Source organism: Schistocerca piceifrons, chromosome 8, assembly GCF_021461385.2.
Source record: "Schistocerca piceifrons isolate TAMUIC-IGC-003096 chromosome 8, iqSchPice1.1, whole genome shotgun sequence".
Taxonomy (NCBI): Eukaryota; Metazoa; Arthropoda; class Insecta; order Orthoptera; family Acrididae; genus Schistocerca; species Schistocerca piceifrons.
Window position 1 is genome coordinate 86,136,238 of NC_060145.1, and position 25,673 is coordinate 86,161,910.

At 41.4% G+C, this 25,673-nt stretch overlaps 1 protein-coding gene across 1 annotated transcript in view; it reads right to left on the minus strand.

Annotated features, from left to right (window-relative positions):
* The window catches only part of LOC124711961 (cytochrome P450 6j1-like), a 94,702-nt gene that overhangs the window by 23,542 nt on the left and 45,487 nt on the right, over positions 1 to 25,673 (minus strand). The window contains exon 3 of the mRNA XM_047242243.1: positions 10,736 to 10,995. Coding sequence (XP_047098199.1) covers positions 10,736 to 10,995 — 260 coding nt within the window. The remainder of the gene's footprint in view (positions 1 to 10,735; positions 10,996 to 25,673) is intronic.

The window sequence follows — 25,673 nt, forward strand, 5'->3', positions numbered from 1 at the left end:
GCTAAAAATATTGTGCGTCAGTTTGGTGTTGATCAGAATAAGTAAAGGGAGTAATGTCTGAGTACGTTCTGTTTTCCTCAGCTGTTTGAAAAGCAAATAATGTAAGAGGTTTATCAGAACTTTAATTCATTAATTTTTCAAAGGGGACGTTTCACCACTAGCAGCTGGAGCCTGTCCCCTATTTAATGCTATGCAGGGGCCACGTCGTTGCGGCTCCGACACCATATTTCATGCTTTAGTCAGGGAGTCTCTACCTTCTTGATGTTGGGAACTGGACTCTATTTCTTCCTGAGTTATTTGTAACGATTCTTCATAAGCTTGGAGAAATACAAGTAAGTAAATCTTCAGTTTACGGTGTTTTTCGTCAACCATTTCTGCTCCTGTCCAGATTCCGTACGATGGTAGTTGCCGCACCACTTGCCCTTTTCGTTTTGTTAATAGCGGACACAATATGTTTCAGAAGTTATCTATTGTAATAAGCCGGGCAGTATCCAAATATGCTGCTAGAGCAACGGTGGCAATGTGCCAAGGATCTTCGTTATTTCGTTTCTACTGAATGAAAAAACGAAAAATATCTAACATTGGATATTCATTCGTTTTTTGTGTTCTAGTTGGTCAAGTACAGTTTATCTGGCGAGAAGTCAATATTTTATTGATAAATATTAAAAAATAACTAACTTAAATCCCGCTCCCGGGTTCCCGGGTTCGATTCCCGGCGGGGTCAGGGATTTTCTCTGCCTCGTGATGACTGCGTGTTGTGTGATGTCCTTAGGTTAGTTAGGTTTAAGTAGTTCTAAGTTCTAGGGGACTGATGACCATAGATGTTAAGTCCCATAGTGCTCAGAGCCATTTGACCCAATTAACTGAAATAATTTAAGTAAGTTAGGGAATGTGAGGTGCAGTAAATTTAATACACGTAATATAATGTTGTCAGAGTACATCAGCCTGAATTATAGCAGTTTATTCATTTTCCTTCGTAACTGGATGTAATTGTGTGTGGAAACAGAAATGTGACTTTGATTTATACATTAATATTCTCAGAAAAAAGTTGACTTTACGTAAAGGTAATCACGAACAGTGCAAGACGTTTATTTCGTGGAGTGAATTATCATTCATAGAGAATTGAAACTTTCATACACTGAAGCGCCAAACAAACTGATATAGGCATGCGTATTCAATTACAATATATGTCACGGCGCTGCTGTCGGCAACGCCTATGTAAGATAGCAAGTGTCTAGCGCAGTTGTTACGTCGGTTAGTGTTGCTAAAATGGCAACTGGTTCAAACTGCTCTGAGCAATATGGGACTTAACATCTATGGTCATCAGTCCCCTAGAACTTAGAACTACTTAAACCTAACTAACCTAAGGACATATCACAACACCCAGTCATCACGCTAAAATGGCAAGTTGTCAAAATTTAAGTCCGTTTGGACTTGGTGTGGTCGGCGCACGAGCGATGGGACACAGCTTTTCCGCGGTAGTGAGGCAGTGGGGATTTTCCCGTACCGTGAATATCGGGAATCCGGTAAAACACCACGTTTGTGATATCGTATGAAATCGTATGAAAAAGATCCTGCAAGAGCCGGACCAACGATGACTGAATAGAATAGTTCAACGTGACAGAAGTGCAACCCCTCCGCAAATTGCTGCTGATGTCAATGCTGGGGCATCCACTGTGAGCGTGCGAACCGTTCACGAAACATCATCGGTATGGGCTTTCGGAACCGAAGGTCAACTCGTGGAGCCTTGATCACTGCCAAACACAAACCTCTACGCCTTCCCTGTGCCCGTCAACACCGACATTGGATTATTGGTGACTAGAAACATGTTTCCTGGTCGGACGAGTCTCGTTTCAAATTGTATTGAGTGGATGGAAATTTACGAGTATGGAGACAATCTCATGTATCTAAAGACCCAGCATGTCAGCAGGGGACTGTTCAAGTTAGTAGAGGCTCTGTAATGTTGTGCATCGTGTGCAGTGACAGTGACATGTGTCCCCTGATATGTTTAGATACGATTCTGACAGGTGACACGTGCGTAAGCATCCTGCCTAATCACCTGCATCCATTCATGTCCATTGTGCATAACGACGGACTTGGGCAGGTACAGGGCACCCCAAACGTCCAGAATTGCTACAGAGTTCCTCCAGGACCACTCTTCTGAGTTTCAACACTTCCGCTGGCGACCAAACTCCCCAGAAATGAACATTATTGAGCATATCTGGGACGCCTTGCAACTTGCCGTTCAGAAGAGATCTCCACCCCCTCGTGCTCTTACGGATTTATGGACAGCCCTGCAGGGTCATGGTGTCAGTTCGCTTCAGCACTATTTGAGACATTAGTGGAGTCCCCGCCACATCTGCGTGCTCGTGGGGGTCCTAGATGATATTAGGCAGGTGTATCAGTTTCTTTTGGTCTTTAGTGCGTTATGCGCCTAGAGAAGAAGACAAGTAACATTTTACGCAGTCAGGTAAACATTTTAATCAGGGCTAATGTCTTAACTGGTAGTTGTGCCTTAAATGGGGAAATATTTAATTTATTTTATTTATGACATCATTCAATAAATCACCAACCGAATAGGTAAACCGCCACATGTCTTATAAAGTGAAGACAACATTCAATATGTGAAAAAAGGCTGGGTAAAAGTGTCTGCTAGCTGTTGATGATCTTTCAGCGACGTTTCCTGCAGTGTTTAGGGAAATGGCGTAGTTCTTCCATTAAATATGTTGTGTGCTGTAAAGCCTTCCACAAGTGTCCTTCTTCAGACACACACACACACACACACACACACACACACACACACACACACACACACATACACAATTTAATTACCTCTCAGAAAGTTTATAGTCCCAATCCTCCTGTTCCGACCACGTTTCCCATCGTTATCAAGGTGAATAGCCCACCAGGATACTCCTAGCTGGGACTCCCTCCACTCTGCTCCCAGCCAACTGGTACATTTGGCCGCAATTAACCGCGAGACTTTAATGGGCCCATCTCGAACAACCCGCTCCATTCCTGTTGAACTTTCGAGAGCGTAGGTAATGTCACTGATTTTTTAGTTTATTTCAAGGTATATATCAAAAGCGCTGCTGGTACACACCGGTATCTCCACGCAACATTACCTTACCTCGCTTCAAGACGAGGCAACAGAAAATGGCGCAGCAAAACATTCATAATGTGGAGTATAGCACAGTGCAACGTTCTGTTCTTTTGTAGGAAGCAACGGTGCCACAATCCACACTGAGGCGGGCCGGAGTGGCCGAGCGGTTAAAGGCGCTACAGTCTGGAACCGCACAACCGCTACGGTCGGAGGTTCGAATCCTGCCTCGGGCATGGATGTGAGTGATGCCCTTAGGTTAGTTAGGTTTAAGTAGTTCTAAGTTCTAGGGGACTTATGACCACAGCAGTTGAGTCCCATAGTTCTCAGAGCCATTTGAACCATTTGAATCCACGCTGAGTTGGAGAGAAAATGTACGGTGACCCTGTATCATCAGATGTCTTGTGGCACGTTGGCGCAGATACTTCCAGTGTGGCCAAAAAAGTCTGAATGACAAAGAACGCAAGAATGTGAAGCATAACGCCTCTCTATGAGTAATTGGGAATAGAGCGGAAGTGGCGTCTCTGGTACTCGAAGACTGGCGTTGTCACAATCGAGGTAATATTGGGAAACGTATAACTAACAAGGAAGATAGCGCAAGCTGCGATCACAATTACTGTTGAGATGCTGTATGTATGAATATACTTGTGATGCTGATTACAAAAATGTATAAATTAAGTGCTGTTGCCAGTTATACTGTAAGCTACAAAGACGCGATATTCCGCTCACAGTGCACCACAAATTAACATGATATTGTTCGTAAACAGCATTTCTCTAACTGAAGTACTTATTTGCAGTGTATGGTATGATTGACACACGCAGGGCCGTACCGCAGGGCACCTGGCGAAGTGTCCGATGTGACATATTCCGCACAAGAAAAATGGTTCAAATGTCTCTGAGCACTATGGGACTTAACGTCTGAGGTCATCAGTCCCCTAGCCTTAGAACCACTTAAACCTAACTAATCTAAGAATATCACACACATCCATGCCCACGGCATGATTCGAACCTGCGACCGTAGCAGCAGCGCGGTTCCGGACTGAAGCGCCTAGAACCGCTATGGCACCGCGGCCGGCTCCGCACAAGAGCAAGGAAACCAATATGGTACTGATCTACGTCTGTGTTGCACCAACCCAGGCAGTTAATTCGTCCAATTTTGTAGCGAGTCATGTTACTATCACAGTCAGAGTAACCGAAAAAAACATTTGAAATGCTTTATTCACCACCTGCAAGCACTAATTTTCACCTTTGAATAAATGTTTGAAAATAACTGCTGTGAACTAATTAGTCAGTAAATAACTTTTGAATAAAGTGAAGATAAACCTGTTTCAGTTTGTAAATGAAATTCAGTAAAGTACAAAGAGCCATAAAATAAACCTGCCTACATTGCTCAGAACACAAAAGTAGCGTTGCACAGAAGTCCGGAATGACAATAAAAAGTGACAACAACCTACCTTTGGATTTTGACACATCATTTGTTAAGAGAAACGTACAAACAAATTTAAATGCGGCTATTACGCTGCTAAAATATTTAGGGATTTAATTTGTTAGTTATACAAAATCGAGACGTAGAGGTCCCCACTAGCCAAATTGTTTTGAGCACATAGTGATGATTAAGAGTTCGTGGCCTTTCTAGATCAATAATATAGGTATGTCGATGTAGCAGCCAAAGATTTCTGTGTCTTTCTCTCAAAACCATAGCGTGTCAAGTTATATTTATTTGTAAAGTTATGTAAGGAAACAATAAGAAAGTAGGCCAAAATTTCCTCTTCTACTTTTCTGAAACTTAACCATTTCTTTGTCTAGATAGATTGGCCACCGTAAATCCTTTGCGAAAACCATTTAATGAAGTTGGTGCAGAAAGATCCTTGATTCAATATTATTCCATTTTTAGTACGTTTATTTTCAGTAAGTAGAAAATTCTTAGGAAAAGAGCTATTAGTTTGATTTCCAAATCCATTAGTCACACATCGTGGTTAAATTCTGTAAGGGGGTTAACGTTATATGACAGGTGTATAATATAAGTATATGCGCAGTTCCCTGTATACTAGTGTTACACGTGACTTTTCCCGTAACAGGACACCTTGTTCTGTTGGCGTGTAGTGTTATAACGTAATATATCGGAGCTGTAACCAATCCAAGTACGGGCCTCGTCAATCGAAGTACTGGCCATGGCCAACAATACTTTACTTCAGTGATCTAATGTGAATTGGTGCATCCACCTTGACAGTTGCTCCACTCAGTGCAGCCAACTCTAAAAATGACAGCAATTCCTGAATGGAAGAGGATTTGTACAATCTACCAGTAACAAATTAATGGTGAGAGAAGTGCATTAACTTTTTGGCAATTCATTAATTCATCAGCAAGTGACTAGAACACATTTACAAGTCTTTGCAATATGTTGTCAACGACAGACAGCAGGTAGGTTCCCCATTCATCAGTCCAGTTACTTTCTCACCGTCATAACAGAGGTCACAGATAATATCACAATATATTGCACACATCTTAGCCTTTGTTTATAGAATGTATTTTACATAAAAGGTCATTTAGCAACTTCAAATAAGTACTCATTTAATAAACTGAAAAGAACTCCACTGTATGAAAATGAACTCAGCTAATTTATTTTGTCTGCTTACATATGAGTACTGGACAGGCATGCTAGGGACGTATAGTCTGTCTGCAAAATAAAAAACGTCCAGTGCTCGTAGTGGGGGAACTTGCTTTAACCAGAAGAACGCTACAGCTATCGTATGGGATGACAAGATTCAGTTTCCCTTCTAGAGGTGTAGAACTGTATGCAGAGATTTACGTAGAATCTGTCCATATGCGTTGCTTGCGTTAACATTATAAGTAACTCATATTTTTGTTCCATGTGTTGTAGGTCTGCTTTGTGCAAAGTAAACTCGCCCTGGGGATGTCTGTGCATACTGTATCACCAGTGATTCATAAGGTATGGTGCGGAGGGTCAGTGTAACTTAACGAAACATTCAGTAGTTGCTTTTTGTGACGTAGTGGGCTAGGTGGAGTCAGGAATCACCTTTTGTTTACACACCAACGATGGAGGGAACTGCAATAACCACATTCCGACGACTACCTTATCTCGCATTTCTACTCTCTGCCCCAGTCCCTCCAGTCTGTCACATCCCGAGAACTCAATTCATTTATTAATACGCCTCTGATGCATCTTAACGTGGTACACACATACATGGCCTTAACTGACTTCATTCAGCAGGAGACGTTAACTGTACACCACTAAAACGCTATTTACAATAATATACAATATTTCGGTTGCCTGCAACGCGGAAAGCACTAGTCCTATTGAAATAAATATATAGTACTCCCTTCATAGGATATTTAACGTAGTTTAGCTGTGCACTGGGAAAAATTTTCTCTAGAAGCCGCGTTATTGAAGGAAACGTAAAATAATGACCTCTGAAGGTTTCTGCTCCCCTAAGCCCACAGCCAAAAGGTCGGAATCTGTAGTATGTTGTTCACGACATATCCCATACCACTGCACAAAACTTCAGCAACTAAACGTAATTTTTCCCCTATTCACTCTTTTTCGATCTTCGTTGATTTGGCTAATGATAGACGTAAAAATACAAATCGTATTTGGTATTATCGCCAAATGACGTTATAGCTGACACAGATGTTAATTACGTATGTAAAATGATATGATGGAAGACTACTTTTAAATTTCAGATATGAAGCTGAGTTATAGACTTAGTAAAATTTATGTTGTACCTAGGTGTTTTGAAGCAGCTTAGCTACGAACTTTAATTAGGAATCGTATTAGGACTGTATCAAAGGCTTCGCTTACTGGTCACTTTCAACCACATATGAGTTTTATTAATTAAGATTTTCAGTTCAGAGTGTTTTACGTAATACAGTTCAGGTAAAATTCCATAGTAATGGCAATAGTCAATAACTACGTAGCAATAGATCACTTGAAAACATGCTGTTCCACATAGAACTGCAGACCTACATACCGAACATTAATCAAGAACTGGCTTTAAGCAATGGGTTATGCGTAATACTGACTGACATGGAGTTTTACCTGTTTAATACTGGGGACTGATTGACTACGTGGACAAAATGAGCACTCTTGGAATGCTAGAGTGGAAGTGGCTTGAAAATAACAGTGGATGACGCTGATCATCAAAATACAGTGTTCGTGCTTCTTAGTGGCATGACCACCACCAGCTGACTGTGGCTCTGTGTGCGACACATCTTTAAAGACTTGCGTAGGACACATGTTACACAATTTAAAACATAAGAGAAAAGATGAAAATAATGGCCTACAAATGAAGTTTGTCGAATCTAAAACAACAATTAGCAGGGTGGAATTGTGAAGTGCGAGTGAGTTTTGTGAACGGTGAATTTCAAGTAATTCGTTATATGAAATTGTTTTTCAGGAAACCATGTATACTGTTATTACCGACAGCCTGAAAACTGTACAGTGAATAGTAAGTTTTTGACAAATACTGACTGAATAAGAATTCTGATATTTCGCGGACACACAGGTGGCGCAGGAGGAATGGTCAGTATTCAGGGATGTGACAGGAATGATGACGCTAAGTAAAACTCTACTAAACATGGGCTCTAAAACGCATATCGTTTTTATCTTCGATATCGTGAAAAATAGGTCTTATACTGCTTTCCTTAATTTAAGAGAAGGTTGTAGGACCAAAACATGAGAATATGTCCTAGTAAACCTGGGCTCTAGGATGCATATTTTAAGAGCTATGACCTCGTGCTCAGTCGAAGAAATGTGTTTCAAACTAGCGAATACGAAGAGGTTCTCAGAATTCTGAATAAATGCGGTTCAGGACCCATCATCGTTAGAATTTGTTTTGTTTCGATCTGTACTACCGCCTCTCAAAATATGGAAAGCAAAGAGGTTACGGTAGAAGAGATTTGTTTAACATTAACGAAGATGAAGAGTGTGGAGCTTTTAAGATAAGAATGCTACAAGGGAATGTCTCCATCGCACCCACCTCAGTTTTAGAGGTCAGATGGCCCAGTGGTGAACCCGTCAAAAACAAAAACTCAGGAAGAAGGTGTACTGAACTGTGAAAACTGAAGCAATACTCATGCAATCTCCATGGACCGCGGTATTGTGGTTCCGTACTCATGGAGTTGTGCTGCGATGGGAGAGGTACGTGTTCAAACCTCCCTCGCTTCTCATTTTTCCCCGCAGTATTAACTGTCAGTCCGGTCACTGAAGTGTCTGTTCACTGTATCCAAATCTGTGTCTCTGCGGTGGTGTAACGTCCGTTTGCAACAGCGAGGTGGAAGAGAGGGACATCCAGATATACATACATCCAATTTGTTCTACACAATTTCCACACCAATGTAATTTTGACTTGAATTCCTTCGTTGCAACGTAGTTCACACCCGCTTATTTATTATTTTCATTTCTGTGAGAGGCCTATGCGGTATCTCACCTGCTCTCACTATTCTTGATATTTACTTGCGACGGTAATACATTGATATCACATGATTCATATTTTATAACCAATGTATAGCATGACGACTGAAGGAGAATTTCGTGTCAGTGACCTAAAAGACAGTTCATAATTTTGTAAAAAAACGTGGGACACAAACGGGGATTTTAACACGGATGTCCAGCTTTGCATTCCAACACTGTGACCACACAATCCACGACGCTGTGGTTCTTGCAGGTAGCTCGATGTTTATATTTCCCTTTTTTCTTTCACAGTTCAGTACACCTTCTTCCTGTTTTCATGGCTGATCTGTGTTCAATTTTTGATGAACTGTCCACTGTGCCACTTTACCACTAAATCTGAGGGGGATGCGATGAGGAGTTTCCCTGGTTAGGCGAGTTTCCCTTGTTAGAGCCCATGTTTACTAGACCTTTCTTGCTTCCAGTGACCGTCCTTCTCATATTCCTGTATACTGATCATCCCTCCTAAGACATCCTAAGTATTCTACATGTATTACGCATGAAACATGGAACATAAAGGACTATAAATTATATCTATGTCATGAGTGTGTTTCTAACGAGCTGTGTTTGATTGTACATAGACTAATAGTTTCACACACCAAAGCCCAGAAACCAGTAACTGCTACTTTTAGGACGGGTTGTGAGCGCCTTTATCCCGAGATGGAATGCTTCCAGGTAGGCCGGACTCACTCCGAAATATGGCTCTGAGCACTATGGGACTCAACTGCTGTGGTCATAAGTCCCCTAGAACTTAGAACTACTTAAACCTAACTAACCTAAGGACATCATACACATCCATGCCCGAGGCAGGATTCGAACCTGCGACCGTAGCGGTCGTGCGGATCCAGACTGTAGCGCCTTTAACCGCTCGGCCACTCCGGCCGGCTCACTCCGAAATATGCGTTTCCTTGAACTTGGCTGTCTGTCTGTGTTTGGTTCCCGCCATTGTTGCGGTTATGCCGTGGTTCATCCTCCTATGTGTGGCACCAGCGATGTGTATCGATATTTGTACAGTGTACCATCTTTGGTCTTGTGCATATAGTTTCTGGCTACGTGCGGGTAGTCGGTCGGTTGGTGCGGACCGGGGAGGATATCTCCATGCGGCGTGGTTGGCTGGGTCCGCTGGCGGTCTCTGTGCAGTGTCGGAGCGTGTGTGGAGCTGTCCGATCGCAAACGAGCTTTGTAGCTCACCGACCCAGGACGTCAAAGTTGAGTGGTGTCTTAAGTACCCGAGCCACGTCCGTTTATGTTGTGTCGTTCGTTTCGATGGTTCGCTGTTGGGGAGCATTTCCTGTGAGCCACACTGAGTGTTTGTAGTGGTGAAATCGAGCCGCTTTGCATTGGAATTAACTATATTCGTTCACTATAATTCAAGTACACCAGTGGAATTTTCTGCCTTGTGGCCGTTAGTGTTCTGGTTATCTGCCCTGGCCACTGACGTAAATTCAGGCAGTGTTCTTTTTGGTGGAGTTAACTATATTATCTCATTTCAAATTCAAGTGTACCAGCGGAACTTTCTGCCTTATGGCCGTTAGTGTTCCGGTTACCTGCCCTGGCCACTAACGTAATTTCAGGCAGTGTCCTTCCCTCACCTGTTGTCCCTGTGCAATATGGTGTGTAGTTTTGACAGCTTAATACATATTTCATTGTGGATAATCACGACCATAACAGTTTGGTCATCGTGTTCATGTACCGATTGATGGCTAGCAAGTCGTTCGGTCGGTCAGTGACTGTCTCATGGTTGGGTACGGACGGATCAAGTGTAGTTGGGCCCACCACCTCTCTAATCTAAGTGAACGTTAACGTTTCGAGGACAGCCCCCCCCCTCTCCCATCACCCAAACAACCAATGACACCTCCTCTCTCCCTGCTGCGTTCGTATTCTGCTGACATCGCTGGCACCCAGTGACTGCTTTCTTCCACATTGCTCATTGCGCGGCTAGCATTGTTACAGTAATGACGAGGTCACTTTGAGGTGCGTGCCCTAAAAGCTGAAATCCGGGCATCAAAAACTGAAACCTCCCCCAAGTTGTATGCCACTGGTAGATACGTGTCTCACTGGAGAATGGATATGAAGAGGACGGGGAATGTATCGCGAAGATTCATTGTCACATTTCGATTTTTTTCCGAGGTGATATTTAGTACTTCATAAGTGAAGAAAGCCTTTACCTTCGTAGTGCTGTGCACAAAGTAGTCGTCAGCTCGTTTATCTCCTAACCGGATGGGAAAGATGGACATCAGTCGGGGGGCGAAGAAACTGAGGGTGGCCGCGATCCTGCCCAGGGATGTGTCCCTGGCGACGTTGCGCAGGTGCGTCCGGATGGGGCTGTCGACGGCCCGCAACGCCCCCGCGTCCACACCCATGAAGACGGAGCACACCACGTCCGTAGCATAGCGTGACGTAAGGTCCTTCAGCTCCACGTGCTCACCTGTAACGAGCGCAGTGATTGTCAAGGGCAGCAGATCGAGACGCACTGAAACTAACCGATGTATGCACGCGTTTTTGGATTAGAAACGCCTAAATCGACCATTGGTTGTTGGCTTTGGATGTTTCAACTCAACTGATCACTCCATAAATTGTTCCAGAAACTTCTTTTCTCTTCATTAACTACACGATTTACCCACCTGATTTCACTAGGCAATACGATGTTCCTAGTTTGCTATAGTTTTCACTGTTCAAAAAATACACTAATGGCTATTAAAATTGATACACCACGAAGATGACTTGTTACAAACGCGAAATTTAACCGACAGGACCGAAGATGCCGGAGGCGACACCTACAACGTGCTGACATGAGGAAAGTTTCCAACCGATTTCTCATACACAAACAACAGTTGACCGGCGTTGCCTGGTGAAACGTTGTTGTGATGCCTCGTGTATGGAGGAGAAATGCGTACCATCACGTTTCCGACTTTGATAAAGGTCGGATTGTAGCCTATTGCGATTGCGGTTTATCGTATCGCAACATTGATGCTCGTGTTGGTCGAGATCCAATGACTATTAGCAGAATATGGAATCTGTGGGTTCAGGAGGGTAATACGGAGCGCCGTGCTGGATCCCAACGGCCTCGTATCACTAGCAGTCGAGATTACAGGCACCTTATCCGCATGGTTGTAACGGAACATGCAGCCACGTCTCGATCCCTGGGTCAACAGATGGGGACGTTTCCAAGACAACAAACATCTGCACCAACAGTTCGACGACGTTCGCAGCAGCATGGACTATCAGCTGGGAGACCATGGCTGCAGTTACCCTTGACGCTGCATCACAGACAGGAGCGCCTGCGATGGTGTACTCAACGACGAACCTGGGTGCACGAATGGCAAAACGTCATTTTTTTCGGATGATTCCAGTTTCCGTTTACAGCATCATGATGGTCGCATCCGTGTCTGGCGACATCACGGTGATCACACATTGGAAGCGTGTATTCGTCATCGCCATACTGGCATACCACCCGGCGTGATGGTATCGGGTGCTATTGGTTACACGTCTCGGTCACCTCTTGTTCGCATTGACACCACTTTGAACAGTGGACGTTACATTTCAGATGTGTTACGACCCGTAGCTCTACCCTTCATTCGATCCCTGCGAAGCCCTACATTTCAGCAGGATAATGCACGACCGCATGTTGCAGGTCCTGTACGGGACTTTCTGGATACACAAAATGTTCGACTGCTGCCCTGGTTAGCACATTCTCGAGATCTCTCACCAACTGAAAACTTCTGGTCAATGGTGGGCGAACAAATGGCTCGTCACAATATGCCAGTCACTACTCTTGATGAACTGTGGTATCGTGTGGAAGCTGCATGGGCAGCAGTATCTGTACACACCATCTAAGAGCTCTGATTGACTCAATGCCCAGGCGTATCAACGCCGTTATTACGGCCAAAGATAGTTGGTGTAAATGACTGAGCACTATGGGACTTAACTTCCGAGGTCATCAGTCCCCTAGAACTTAGAACTACTTAAACCTAACTAACCTAAGGACATCACACACATCCATGCCCGAGGCAGGATTCGAACCTGCGACCGTATCGGTCACGCGGTTCCAGACTGAAGCGCCTAGAACCGCACGGCCACAACGGCCGGCAAAGGTAGTTGTTCAGGGTACTGATTTCTAAGGATGTATGCACCCAAATTGCGTGAAAGTGTAACCAAATGTCAGTTCTAGTTTAATATATTTGTCCAATGAATACCCGTTTATCATCTGCATTTCTTCTTGGTGCAGCAATTTTTATGGCCAGTAGTGTATGTTTTTGGCCACATTTCAGATCTGTTACTTTTTTTTTTGTCACGTACAGTTTCTCCACAAATCATGCAACTCATTCATATTTTAAGCCGAAGATCCGCAGAAAGAAATCTAAATAATCTCTGAGAAAACACAGGGAATTAGTAGTTTCGAGCAAAATGTTTACTTCGTGCACTTCAGTATCATGCTTGGTGATCAATACAAAACCTTGGTGATGTACTGGTTATGCGTACATGTATCGAGGAACGGAGGTTACGGAGAAAAAGGAAGAGCAACTCCACGATTTTTGAACGGTCCATGGTTTGGAGGGAGTCCAAATTGTATTTATTTATTTATCTGCACGTCAAGTTCCGAAGGACCAAATTGAGGAGCAAATCCCTAGGGTCATTTAACGTGTCAGAACATGAAATTACAATATAAAAGTTATAACAGATAAAAATAAAATCCTTATGAATCCAATAAAGTTAACCCATAAGTTTAAGTACACAGAACAGGAGCGACCCACTGTGGGGCGGCGGGTGGAATATTTTAAATGAAATGTTGTTATTATTTATTTAATGCTGTTGTTTGCCGTTTTCAACACTGGCTCTCTAACTACAATATTGGCAACCAGAAAGTGATTAGCAAAACGTGAAGCCTGTATTTAGAATGCCTAGTGCCCACTTCATCTCAGAAATACATTAATACCTACAGCTTCATAATCAAAAACGATTCTCTCTAAAATGTTCACTGTATTCTGAAAGTCACAGACCAAAAAGAATCCACACAATTCAACTACCAGAGCAGTTCAGAGTCTAATGCGCTGATGCAACTATAACTGTACAAATTAAAGGTTTAAGTGAATGCCCGCCATAATTTGATGAAAATGTTCATCAAACGCCACGATAAATAATGGTAGAATGTCTGTCCCGCGTCGGCACGTGAAAATATGACATACGCAAACTGAAGATAGATCATTAAAGTTATCCCAGAATTAACACTTCACTCGAAAACGATTTCGTGGTTGCCCGTATCCCGAGTAACTTATTACGGCATCCGAGGCTGTTTATAGCAATGAAACCGACGCGCGCCACTCCCAGCACAGGTGGTGTGCTAATCAGCGTCTGGAGAGAACTGGGGCCTTTTCTCTCTCGCAGCGTTCTTATATATAAAGCCGCGGTGCGGATGGCTAAGGGAACGCCTGATCAAATCCACTCTCCCGACTAGCCGCTGGACTAGTAATGCACCACTTTAAGTTATTGAATAAATCATTGCTTCCTTTGCTGATGGCCGATGAATCTTTCAATTTAAATGTGCTATCAGCACACAGGTAAGTAATCATAATAAAAGTGTGACGTGCCTAAGTCAAATATTTTGGGCGAGAGAATTAATTTAATTACACTACACACAGTAGACAAGCTCTGAACTTGCCCTTTGGAGATACGCTATCGCTACAGTTTTATAGTCTTTCAGTTGAAACTTCTCACATCTTTATGATTATTGCGGATCTTCCTTCTACTTAAATTTGAACATCCTAGCCTTACTTATTCGCCTAGTTAATCTATCTTGCTTCCTTAATTTTTAATACAAAAACCAGAAAATCATGAATTTCAACTAAAATTTTAATTTGTGAGATCCAGCATACTGTTTCTACTAAATTATTATGAAAAAAGAATCTAAATAAAAATTTATAAGTTTCTAGCTCTTTTCTGTTGCGCCAATGATTTTAACAGAAAAACGTCCAAATTTCGGAAATGGTTAAAGTTGTTGAACTGATATCCAACACATATTGGTTTAGTGTTACTCCTGACATGCTAGAAACGTTTCAAGTTATTTACTTAATTTTTAAAGTATTGCACAACATTTATGACGTCAGAGCTAGTTATATTGGACTGACTGGCACACAATGGAAAGACTGATGTGAATTTTATACAGCGTCTGAGGCTGCTTCCCTACATCACCCTCCACTTAATTTTTTTTAATGTGAATGGAAAAAGAAATTAATTACAAAAAGGGAAGCAAGAGTACAGCTTAACTCCCTATGAAAATAAATTTGAAATGTAAACATATAGAAATATTAAAGGAAAATTGATTACCTACTTCAATTATTTAAATTGCTGGCATGTTCACTGCCTCCTAAGCAATATTATCATTCAAAATTTAAGCAAAATCAATGAAACACTTTGGCATACATATTGCCTTAGACAGACAAACACATAAAATATGTAAAGTTATGAAAATCTTAAATCCATTAAATACATTTTTACATACACAAATTCAAAGAAAATAACACAGTTATTCATGATACATAAACAGATAATTATATCGTATCAGTCTTTTCTAAACCTGAGTGAAAATTTCACAAATCACGACAGTTTCATTTTTTTTTACACACGTGGTTGTAGCCGCTTTGGCTGGCGTTCTACACTTCCATTCACAAGGGTAGAGGAGGGGAAGTCGCTATGGTGTGCGTCCTTCACGTTGAATGGAAAAAGAAATTAATTACAAAAAGGGAAGCAAGAGTACAGCTTAACTCCCTACGAAAATAAATTTGAAATGTAAACATATAGAAATATTAAAGGAAAATTGATTACCTACTTCAATTATTTAAATTGCTGGCATGTTCACTGCCTCTTAAGCAATATTATCATTCAAAATTTAAGCAAAATCAATGAAACACTTTGGCATACATATTGCCTTAGACAGACAAACACATAAAATATGTGAAGTTATGAAAATCTTAAATCCATTAAATACATTTTTACATACACAAATTCAAAGAAAGTAACACAGTTATTCATGATACATAAACAGATAATTATATCGTATCAGTCTTTTCTAAACCTGAGTGAAAATTTCACAAATCACGACAGTTTCATTTTTTTTACACACGTGGTTGTAGCCGCTTTGGCTGGCGTTCTACACTTCCATTCACAAGGGTAGAGGAGGGGAAGTCGCTATGGTGTGCGTCCTTCACGTTCACTCCAAATTACATGAGGAAAGGGGAGGGGTCACTGTGAGTTGTGTCCAAGTCACTCCACGCTTACACGCAGGTACCAGGCTGCCATTATCTGGTTTGTCCTGTAGAACAAACAAAAAGAGTGCCTCAGACTCTGTTCACTTAATATCAAGGGTGGGTCACAATGAAATGTGGATATATACATTTTATCCTAAAATATGATACTGGAACAAAGTTAACAGAACTTTTCCAATTTTACTCTCGCGGTTACTTAACTGTCATAAAATCGATAAACAAATGGCTCAAAACGCCGTTAGTCACGTACTAGAGAAAATTTATGCTCAAGCATACAATCATTGTTGTTGTTTGTTTGGAGGGAAGAGACCAAACAGCGAGGTCATCGGTCTCATCGGATGAAGGAAGGATGGGGAAGGAAGTCGGCCGTGCCCTTTCAAAGGTACCATCCCAGCATTTGCTTGGATCGATTTAGGAAAATCACGGAAAACCTAAATCAGGATGGCCGGACGCGGGATTGAACCGTCGTCCTCCCGAATGCGAGTCCAGTGTGCTAACCACTGCGCCACCTCGCTCGGTCATACAATCATTAATTCCATTTAATTTCAATTGATTATTTCTGGGCCGGAACACTGAACCAATGCTCTATACATTCCTGACCAATCTGTATTTTATTTACTTATAAGAACTCATCTTCGATTACCTTATTCTTAGAGATAGTATGAGTATATTTGATTAGTAGTTGTCTTCTCAGCTTCTTTGTACATGTGAGTAACTTGTGGTAACAGTACAGTTCTGAGTGTTCAAAACACACTACGTTTAGGTGACTACCAAATCCACTTATTGGTCCTCTGCTGCAGTGTCAATTCCACATCTGCAATTATGTACTTACTTCATCGAAGTGTATTTATGCTGAGCTATAAACAATGTTTCACGTCTGCGATTATGTTACTCAATTATGTTGCTAGTGTATGTACTTACTTAACACTCACTCTATTAACATCTAAAGTATAGGATAGCACATTTATTTCATATCTATAGTGTATTGCAGCTGATCAGTTTGCTCACGTGGCAATCCATTTCCACTCGATCGGACGCTGAAACCACAGGTAGTCTCCCTCGACCTACCACAAAAGTGCATTAAGTAATTATGGACGAGAATAATGCTAAATTCCTTAAACCTATAGGACGCCATGAGCTGCTCTGTCTCATCTAACATAAGGGTACCTATGGTCGCAGTCACGCCTCCAACTCATAACCTCAATACGTGTAGGTGTGTTCTGTCACATACTACACCAAATAACGCCCAGCTCCAACCTTATAAATATTTCAAGGACGTGTCCTTCACGTCTCAACCACAAACACTGTTCAATTCTATTACACTGCCATTCCTTGCTACACAAAGTGAGTTCATTTTTACCACTTATCTGCATATTTTTCATAACACTAAGCAATCTCTTTTACTATTAATTAGTTAGCTTTACATCATACAATAGGTTTCACTGCCGCTTCAGATCCTGCTTGTACACGAATTTGTATATCGTTTTCTTTTTTAATATTATTGTGGCACCATTTCCAATGAAACAACACTTTGCACTTACAATATTACCAGAGTTCTATACATACTTGTTACTCAAATACATTTGTATCTTAATTACACCATACTTCTCTGTTGTTTATGTCACTGTTAGGTTTGTCACATTAGGTAATATTTTTTCACTAATCGGTGGATAGAATGGTTATAGAACTCATGGCTTGATAGCCATGACGGAAAATTTTTGTATTGCAAAGAAGGAGTCGAAACTTTAGTAGATAGGAAAGATGAAGAATAAGTGAAATCCGAAATGGGAAAGAAGATCTCACACAGCTGGGACTGCACAGCCGCCACACTGTGTAGAGGTTACAGAACAACCTCCTCCCTACAGAATTCACTAACTTAATGCTGGCTTGATAGTCATTCCAGAAGATTTAAGTATTTGAGAGTAAGAGCCGAAATTTTGGTGGATAGGAAAGATGAAGAATGAATGAGACCTGAAAAGGATAGAAGATCTCACACAGCTGGGACTGCACAGCTGCCGCACTGTGTAGAGGTTACAGAACAACCTCCTGCCTACAGAATTCACTCACTACCTATGAACTTCTTTAGGTCGATCACGTTCCTGAGACCTAATAGCTTTTTACTGTTAGGGTACTCTAGCCTATATGCATTGGCATATGGTTTTCCTATGTTCCTGAAAGGTCCTTGGTATAAGAACATGAATTTCTTTGTTTCTGCATTTATTTTCTTTGATTTTTCCTTGGTTTTGACAAGGACTAACTGACCTATTTCAAAACTGGTGGGTACAGCTTTTGCGTCATGACGCTTCTTCCTCTTTCTTATATTTGCCCTAGCCTTTAACTTCTTCTCGTCTGTGGATATTTGCATTAGAACAGGGAATTCTACCATATCTGCAATCACATTGTGCGGTTCTTGGCCAAACATCAATTCGCAAGGCGCAAAACCAGTTGCATCATGCCTTAAGTTGTTAATTACATTCTCAAAATACTTCATGTGCTCTGCCCAACTTGAGTGTTTCCGAGCACAATAAGTCCTGCAAAGCCTATTCAATTCTCTCATAATACGTTTACTCATATTTCCTTGGGGGAAATACGGAGATATTTTCAGATGTTTCCTCCGGCCTTATCCAGACATTCTTTAAATCTATCAGAAGTTAATTGAGGCCCATTGTCTGACAGCAAATTCTTCGGAACGCCAATGTTCACAAAGAAATCTTTTTCCAACTTTTCTACCAACGTTTTTGCATTTGCTCTTTTAATTGGGTATAGCTTAACATATTTACTAAATCCATCCACAACAACATAAACATGGGTGCACCCACCTCTCGAAGCAGGAAGAGGGCCAAACAAATCACAAGCCAGTAATTATAGCGTTTCAGTTGGATCTACTGAATGCATATCCACTTGTATTCTGGTGTTAGCAGCACGGACTTTCTGGCACACTACACAAGATGGTAGACGCTTGGCAACACGGCGGTACATGTTGTCAAACACAACTTTCTCTTATAATTTTGCAATGCACTTCTTTGCACCATAGTGCCCATACCTCAGGTGTACATAGTCGATTATTAAGTCTACATGTTGTGAGGGAAGGCACAGCTTCCACTCAGAAACACCTACCTTTTTCCTCCTAAACAGAATACCTTTATGCAGACAGTAGTATTGCGAAACCTTATGATAGTTTGCATCTCCCAAATAGCTCTTCACTAATTTCAGCTGGTCATCTGCATACTGCTCACGTCTCAAGTTCGTAATCACCCTCTTTAATGTACTTTCTTCCTTTACTTCGTGCAACGCAAACATTCGTACTTCACTTTGGTCTGTTGCTGTAATTCCCGCGTCATCACAGAGCTCCGCACTTCTAGATAACCCATCAGCTACCAGATTGTCTTCACCTTGAATATATCTAACTTCAAGGTCAAACTGTTGGAGCTACAATGACCATCTTACCAAACGAGCATTCCTCAACCTACAGGTCTTCAAAAAGGTCATCGCCTTATGGTCACTGCAAACAATTATCTTGTGACCCAATAGATACTGCTCAAACTTCTGTACCCCAAATACAATTGCCAGTGCTTCCAGTTCTGAGATGCCATAATTTCTCTCTGCTGCCTGTAAAGATCGACTTGCGAATGCTATAGTCTTGTGCACTTCTTGTACGTTCTCTGTTTCTACTTGGAATATCTCCACAGCTATACCATAGCCACTAGCATCAACAGACATTCAGAATGGTTTTTCAAAATCAGGATGATGTAAAATAGGACTATTAATTAAAGATTGTTTAAGCACCTCGAACGCCTGTTGACATTCTGCTGTCCAAATCCAAGGGGTATTCTTTTTCAGCAGGATGTGAAGACAGGGCGCATTAAAAGCCTGATCACTAACAAAACGCCTATAGAAGCCGAAAAGACCGAACATCGATCTCAACTGCTTCTTGTTTCTGGGAGCCTCAAATTTTTCAGTGACTGTCTGGGTTAGGCACAATACCTTTTCCACTTATCACACATTCCCAAGAAACCTATTTCCTCTTTAACGCACTCTGTCTTTTCAATCTTTAGTTTCATGCCACCTCTCTCTATAGCCTCTAACACTTCCTCTAATAAAACTATGTGTTCTTCCCAGGTACGAGTTGCTATTAACAGATCATCTATGTAGACTGTGAATTTATTAATCAAAATATCCACGGGTGTGAGGCCGGTTTATAGTGTCCAACGGGCACAATATTTCGGCGATCATACATGTCGCCATCATCAGGTGAACTGACGGACTGAGCTCCTGTGAACGTGCCGGCACGGTGATCCGTACGGATCTCCGTGCCGGCACGTTCACGGGAGCTCAGTCCGTACGGATCTCCGTGCCGGCACGTTCACAGGAACTCAGTCCGTCAGTTCACCTGATGATGGCGACATGTATGATCGCCGAAATATCGTGCCCGTTGGACACTATAGACCGGCAGCACACCCGTGGATATTTTGATTATCAAATACGCCGAGAGAAACTCAAGAATCATGTGAATTTATTAATTGAGGCTGGTCCTAAAACATGGCACATCACACGTACGAAGGCACAAACAGAGATATTAAGTCCGAACGGTACCACACGGTACTGGTAACAAACTCCTTCGTACAGGAAAGCTGTGGACTTCCTTGAACTTTCCGCCAGTGGCAAATTCCAATTTCCACACGTGATGTCCGTAGAGGTTAAGAATTTTACTCCCCGGAATTTTTGCAATAACTCGTCCATGTTCTGCGGTCTATCACTTTCCCTAACCACTATTTCATTCAACCAACGAGCGTCCAAGACCAATCTGACACTCCCGTCTCTTTTTGGTACAACAACAAGAGGATTATTGTACTCACTGACCGCTTTTTCAATCACACCCCACTCTAGCATTCTCTGTATGTCCTTTCGAACCGTCTCCTTCCTAGCTACATGTATTTGGTATTGCTTCCTGAAAAACACTTGGCCAGGTTTCACGCTTAACTGACATTCATAACCTTTGACCACGCCAGGTCGATTTGAAAATACCTTACGATGTCTTTTTAAAACCTGTCTCAGTTCTTCCTTGTGATTAGCTGAAATTTTATCGATTTCCTGCCATTTAGCTTCTATCTTGTCCAAAATAATTGCTTCTTCTTCTGTGTTTAGCTTACTTTTACTAAGATTAACACCTTCGTCTCAATATCTCCTATTTTTCAGAACTCGTATAAGCAGCTCCCAAGATTCATCATTAGTTACTACATGTTTATGAATAAAAGGTACCGTAATTACTCCGGTTATCGGCAAGACCATTTTTAACTGGCTTCTTTCAAAGTCAACAACACTCTGATATTTTGACAAGAAATCTATGCCAATTAAAACCTCAGTACTGTGTTTATTTACAATTAAGCATGGATGATCAATTAAATTACCATTAATATCAAAGGGCAGCAAATCTTCTTGCTATCCCGTTTTTGACACCTTGCCAGTAGCACCAATTATTCTTAGTCCTGATACCCTCATTACTGTAAGCTTGTCTTTACCAGGTAATGCATCGAAGAAGAACTACGATATCGCACTCACCTCACTTCCACTGTCTAAGAGACAACGTACATTGATACCCAACATATTCACTATTATTGTAGGGTGGCTTATTCTAATTTGTACAGGTGGTTCCTCAAATTCATCCAATAGTTCCTTTAGGATTTGTCTCCAACTAAAGTGATCGACATCTGTCTTCATTACATTTAGTTCAAAGTGTGTAGGGGTTTCCTGAATTACATTTTCAACTGCCTTTTCCAGTCGGTCTATTAATTTCAAACCGAAACACCGCACGACTTAATTACATTTAGTTTGCTGAACATGACCCAAATTACTGTAGTCTGACGATTCTGCGCCTCCAGACCGGGCATAACACTAGTTACAGCTAAACCAATTTCACTACTATCGTCGAGTTCCTTCTCAAGTGACAACTGGTCACAGCTACTGGGTTCATCGACCCCCAACAGGCTATCCTCTACATTCTCACTTACCTCCTGTCCTAAATCTATTAGTACAGTATCAACATCCTGCACAGGCACTTTAGATAAGAGCTCATCATCTTCATCGTAAATGTAAGCATGAATTTCTTCTGCTTCTTCACCTGACAATTCAGTATTTTGTAGCTCCTCCCTATCGTTACACTGCTGCGCCTTCTCTTTCTCTTCCCACTTAGACAGCGTCTCTAACACGGTATCTATCAAATACTGTGAGTGATCTAATATTTCTGCTGTATTCTTAGGTACTACCGACTCTTCATCCACATGTTCAGTCTGAGTATTCTGATCTGTATTACCAATTCTCGTAACTACTGGCTTAGGAAAAGTAACCGCCTGGTGAGCGCCAGTATCCTCATACGCGGGAACTAGTTTTCCTGCCTCGGCCTACTACTGTTTCCTTTATTTTCATTATAGTTAAGTGGCATAGCATTGCTTTCCGTACTGTTGTTTGGAACAAAATTACTATCATTTGGATGCCATTGTTGGTTCTGATAATTATTTCTCCAATTCCTACCTCTCTTAGGATAGCGAACACCTACTGTTCTGATGTTTACATTGCCATTCTGCTCGTTCTTAAAATTACTACTAGTGTTATTAGCATTTCTGTTATTACGTGCTTGCTCCTCATTGGCAGCCACATTCTCTACACGTTCCAAATATTCAATGAAACGATCCAGATTATCTATAGGGGCAGATATAATTCCAGTTTGCCAATACCATGGCAGTTTGGCTTCAAGTCCTCGTATTATCATTTCAGGTTTTAGCTTTTCGGCCAAATGTGACAAACGTGAGATCCATGACCTAGCAAACTCTTTAATAGATTCCTTGCCTAAATTGAAGCGTTTTCCACTCCAAAAGTCTCTCAACACTTCATTTTGCTTATTACTAGACCAATACTCATTAATGAAAGCTGTTTTAAATTCCGCTAATGTTTTACACTTCAACATAACATCAGCTGACCAACGCATGGCATCACCTGCTGAATGGCTTCTAATAAATAAGATTTTCTCTCGTTCAGACCAAGTTGGTGGAATCACATCTTCAAAATCGTTCCTCAAATCTAGCGGGTGGATATTTTTATCTGGATCGAACCGCAAGAACTGCTGACACCCGATAAAAGCGGCGTTTGCAGCTACAACTTGTTGCATACTGCCATTACCAGAAGTTACTGAAGCTAGTTTACTCTCAATGTTAGCAATGTTAGTACTAATATTTTCTACTCTCATTTCAACATTATCTACTCTTTGCACAATATGAGTAGTATCAGTTTTGACTGCGTCTACTTCTGCTTGACATTTGTTTACTTTTATATTAACATCTTTAAACGTATCTGAGCACAGTTCAGATTCTGCCTCGATCTTTTCTGTTAACTTGTGCTCCAGCTTCGCATCTTCCATTTGGAAGTCTTTGAGAACCTCAGCAACTTCGGATTTTACTGTTTTATACGTTTCAGAAAATTGTTGAGCAACCTTTTTCTTAATATCCTCACAATTGTAATCAGTTTTATAATTCAAACTGTCCAGATCCTCTTTCAACTTATAGCAACCAGCCTTGAAGGTATTGTCCATTATCTCCAATCGTTTATTAAAATTAGTTTGGCTGTCCACAATCTCATAGTTTAATTCAGGTATCATTTTAGCATTACTGGCTGACATTTTTGCATTACTGCTTTTGACCTCAGTTATTTCAGAGTTTAATTCAGCATTACTGGTAGCTATTGCTTGTAATATAACATTTAAATCAATAGCCCCAGTATCTTTGGGTTGCTCACTAGCTGGTTTTTTGTCACACTCAGGTGACGAAAAACTAGCTCAAATACCAGAATCATCAAAACTAAATGAAACTTCTGATCGATCAGTCACATCTAACTTATCCTTTTTAAACTCTACCACCTCTGTTGACTGTTTCGTTTTGAACGTATCAGGTAAACTATCATCCCATACATTAACAATTTCTGATTTCTGCTTTACTACAGGGGTCTCTATTATTGAATCATTGCCCCTTTTCACACTACTGTCAGGAGACAATACTTCATATTCCACTTTAACATTATTATTTTCATGCATATTTACACTTCAACCATTGTCTAGATTTACAGTTCCCCCAACAGACATAGGTTCTGAATTAAGTTTAACCTCCGTTTCTTCTGGTGGTTCCATCGCCGACAGTCTTTTAGTGCAGGTTAGTAAAATTTTTAACAGCTTTTCACTTAACTTAGTTCCTTCTGCACGACGTATGGCGTTGCTGGCGCGGCGTACCAGGATTACTGATGTGACGTGGCGCGTTGAACTACATACGGCACTTCGACAGCTGCCGTGTGGCCCACAGCTGCAGGCGTGGCTCCGGTTGCTCTGGCGGATGACTGCGTTGAGGCGAAACTGGCTTCTCGCGATGCCAGCAGTGCCGCTAGACTCAGTGCCAGCTCTGTCAATCCAGATGCATTGTTAATCCAATTTCGTCGCCCAACTGCACACGTAACACCATCACTGTTCTATTACTCAGTTGCACGTCACATTTCACTCCTGAATCCGAATATTTAAAAATCACTTTCACTTTTACTCAGTTTCTTTCCCGGCCGATGCACCATATGTGGGGCGGCGGGTGGAATAATTGAACATAAAAGAATGTAATGTAGAAAAATGCCTTCCCGGCTGATTAGAGACATATGTGGGGTGGCGGGTGGAATATTGTAACTGAAATGTTGTTATTATTTATTTAATGCTGTTGTTTGCCGTTCTCAACACTGGCTCTCTAACTACAATATTGGCAACCAGAAAGTGATTAGCAAAACGTGAAGCCTGTAATTAGAATGCCTAGTGCCCACATCATCTCAGAAATACATTTATACCTACAGCTTATAGCTCTAAGTAATTAGGAGATCGTCTGGAATTCATTATCAAAAACGATTCTCTCTAAAATGTTCTCTATATTCTGAAAGTCACAGACCAAAAAGAACCCACACAATCCAACTACCAGAGCAGTTCAGAGTCTAATGCGCTGATGCAACTATAACTGTTCAAATTAAATTTTTAAGTGAATACTCGCCATAATTTGATGAAAATGTTCATCAAACGCCATGATGAATAATGGTAGAATGTCTGTCCCGCGTCGGCACGTGAAAATACGACATACGCAAACTGAAGATAGATCATTAAAGTTATCCCAGAATTAACACTTCATTCGAAAACGATTTCGTAGTTGCCCGTATCCCGAGTAACTTAATATGGCATCCGAGGCTGTTTATAGCAATGAAACCGACGCGCGCCACTCCCAGCACAGGTGGTGTGCTAATCAGCGTCTGGAGAGAACTGGGGCCTTTTCTCTCTCGCAGCGTTCTTATATATAAAGCTGCGGTGCGGACGGCTAAGGGAACGCCTGATCAAATCCGCTCTCCCGACTAGCCGCTGGGCTAGTAATGCACCACTTTAAGTTATTGAATAAATGATTGCTTCGTTTGCCGATGGCCGATGAAGCTCTCAATTTAAATGTGCTATCAGCACACAGGTAAGTAATCATAATAAAAGTCTGACGTGCCTAAGTCAAATATTTTGGGAGAGAGAATTAATTTAATTACACTACACGCAGAAGACAAGCTCTGAACTTGCTCTTTGGAGATACGCTATCGCTATAGTTTTATAGTCATTCAGTTGAAACTTCTTACATCTTTATCATTATAGTGGATCTCCCTTCTTCTTAAATTTAAACAACCTAGCCTTATTTATTCACCTACTTAATCTATCTTGCTTCATTAAATTTTAAGACAGAAACCAGAAAATCATGAATTTCAACTAAAATTTCAATTTATGAGATCCGGCACACTGTTTCAACTA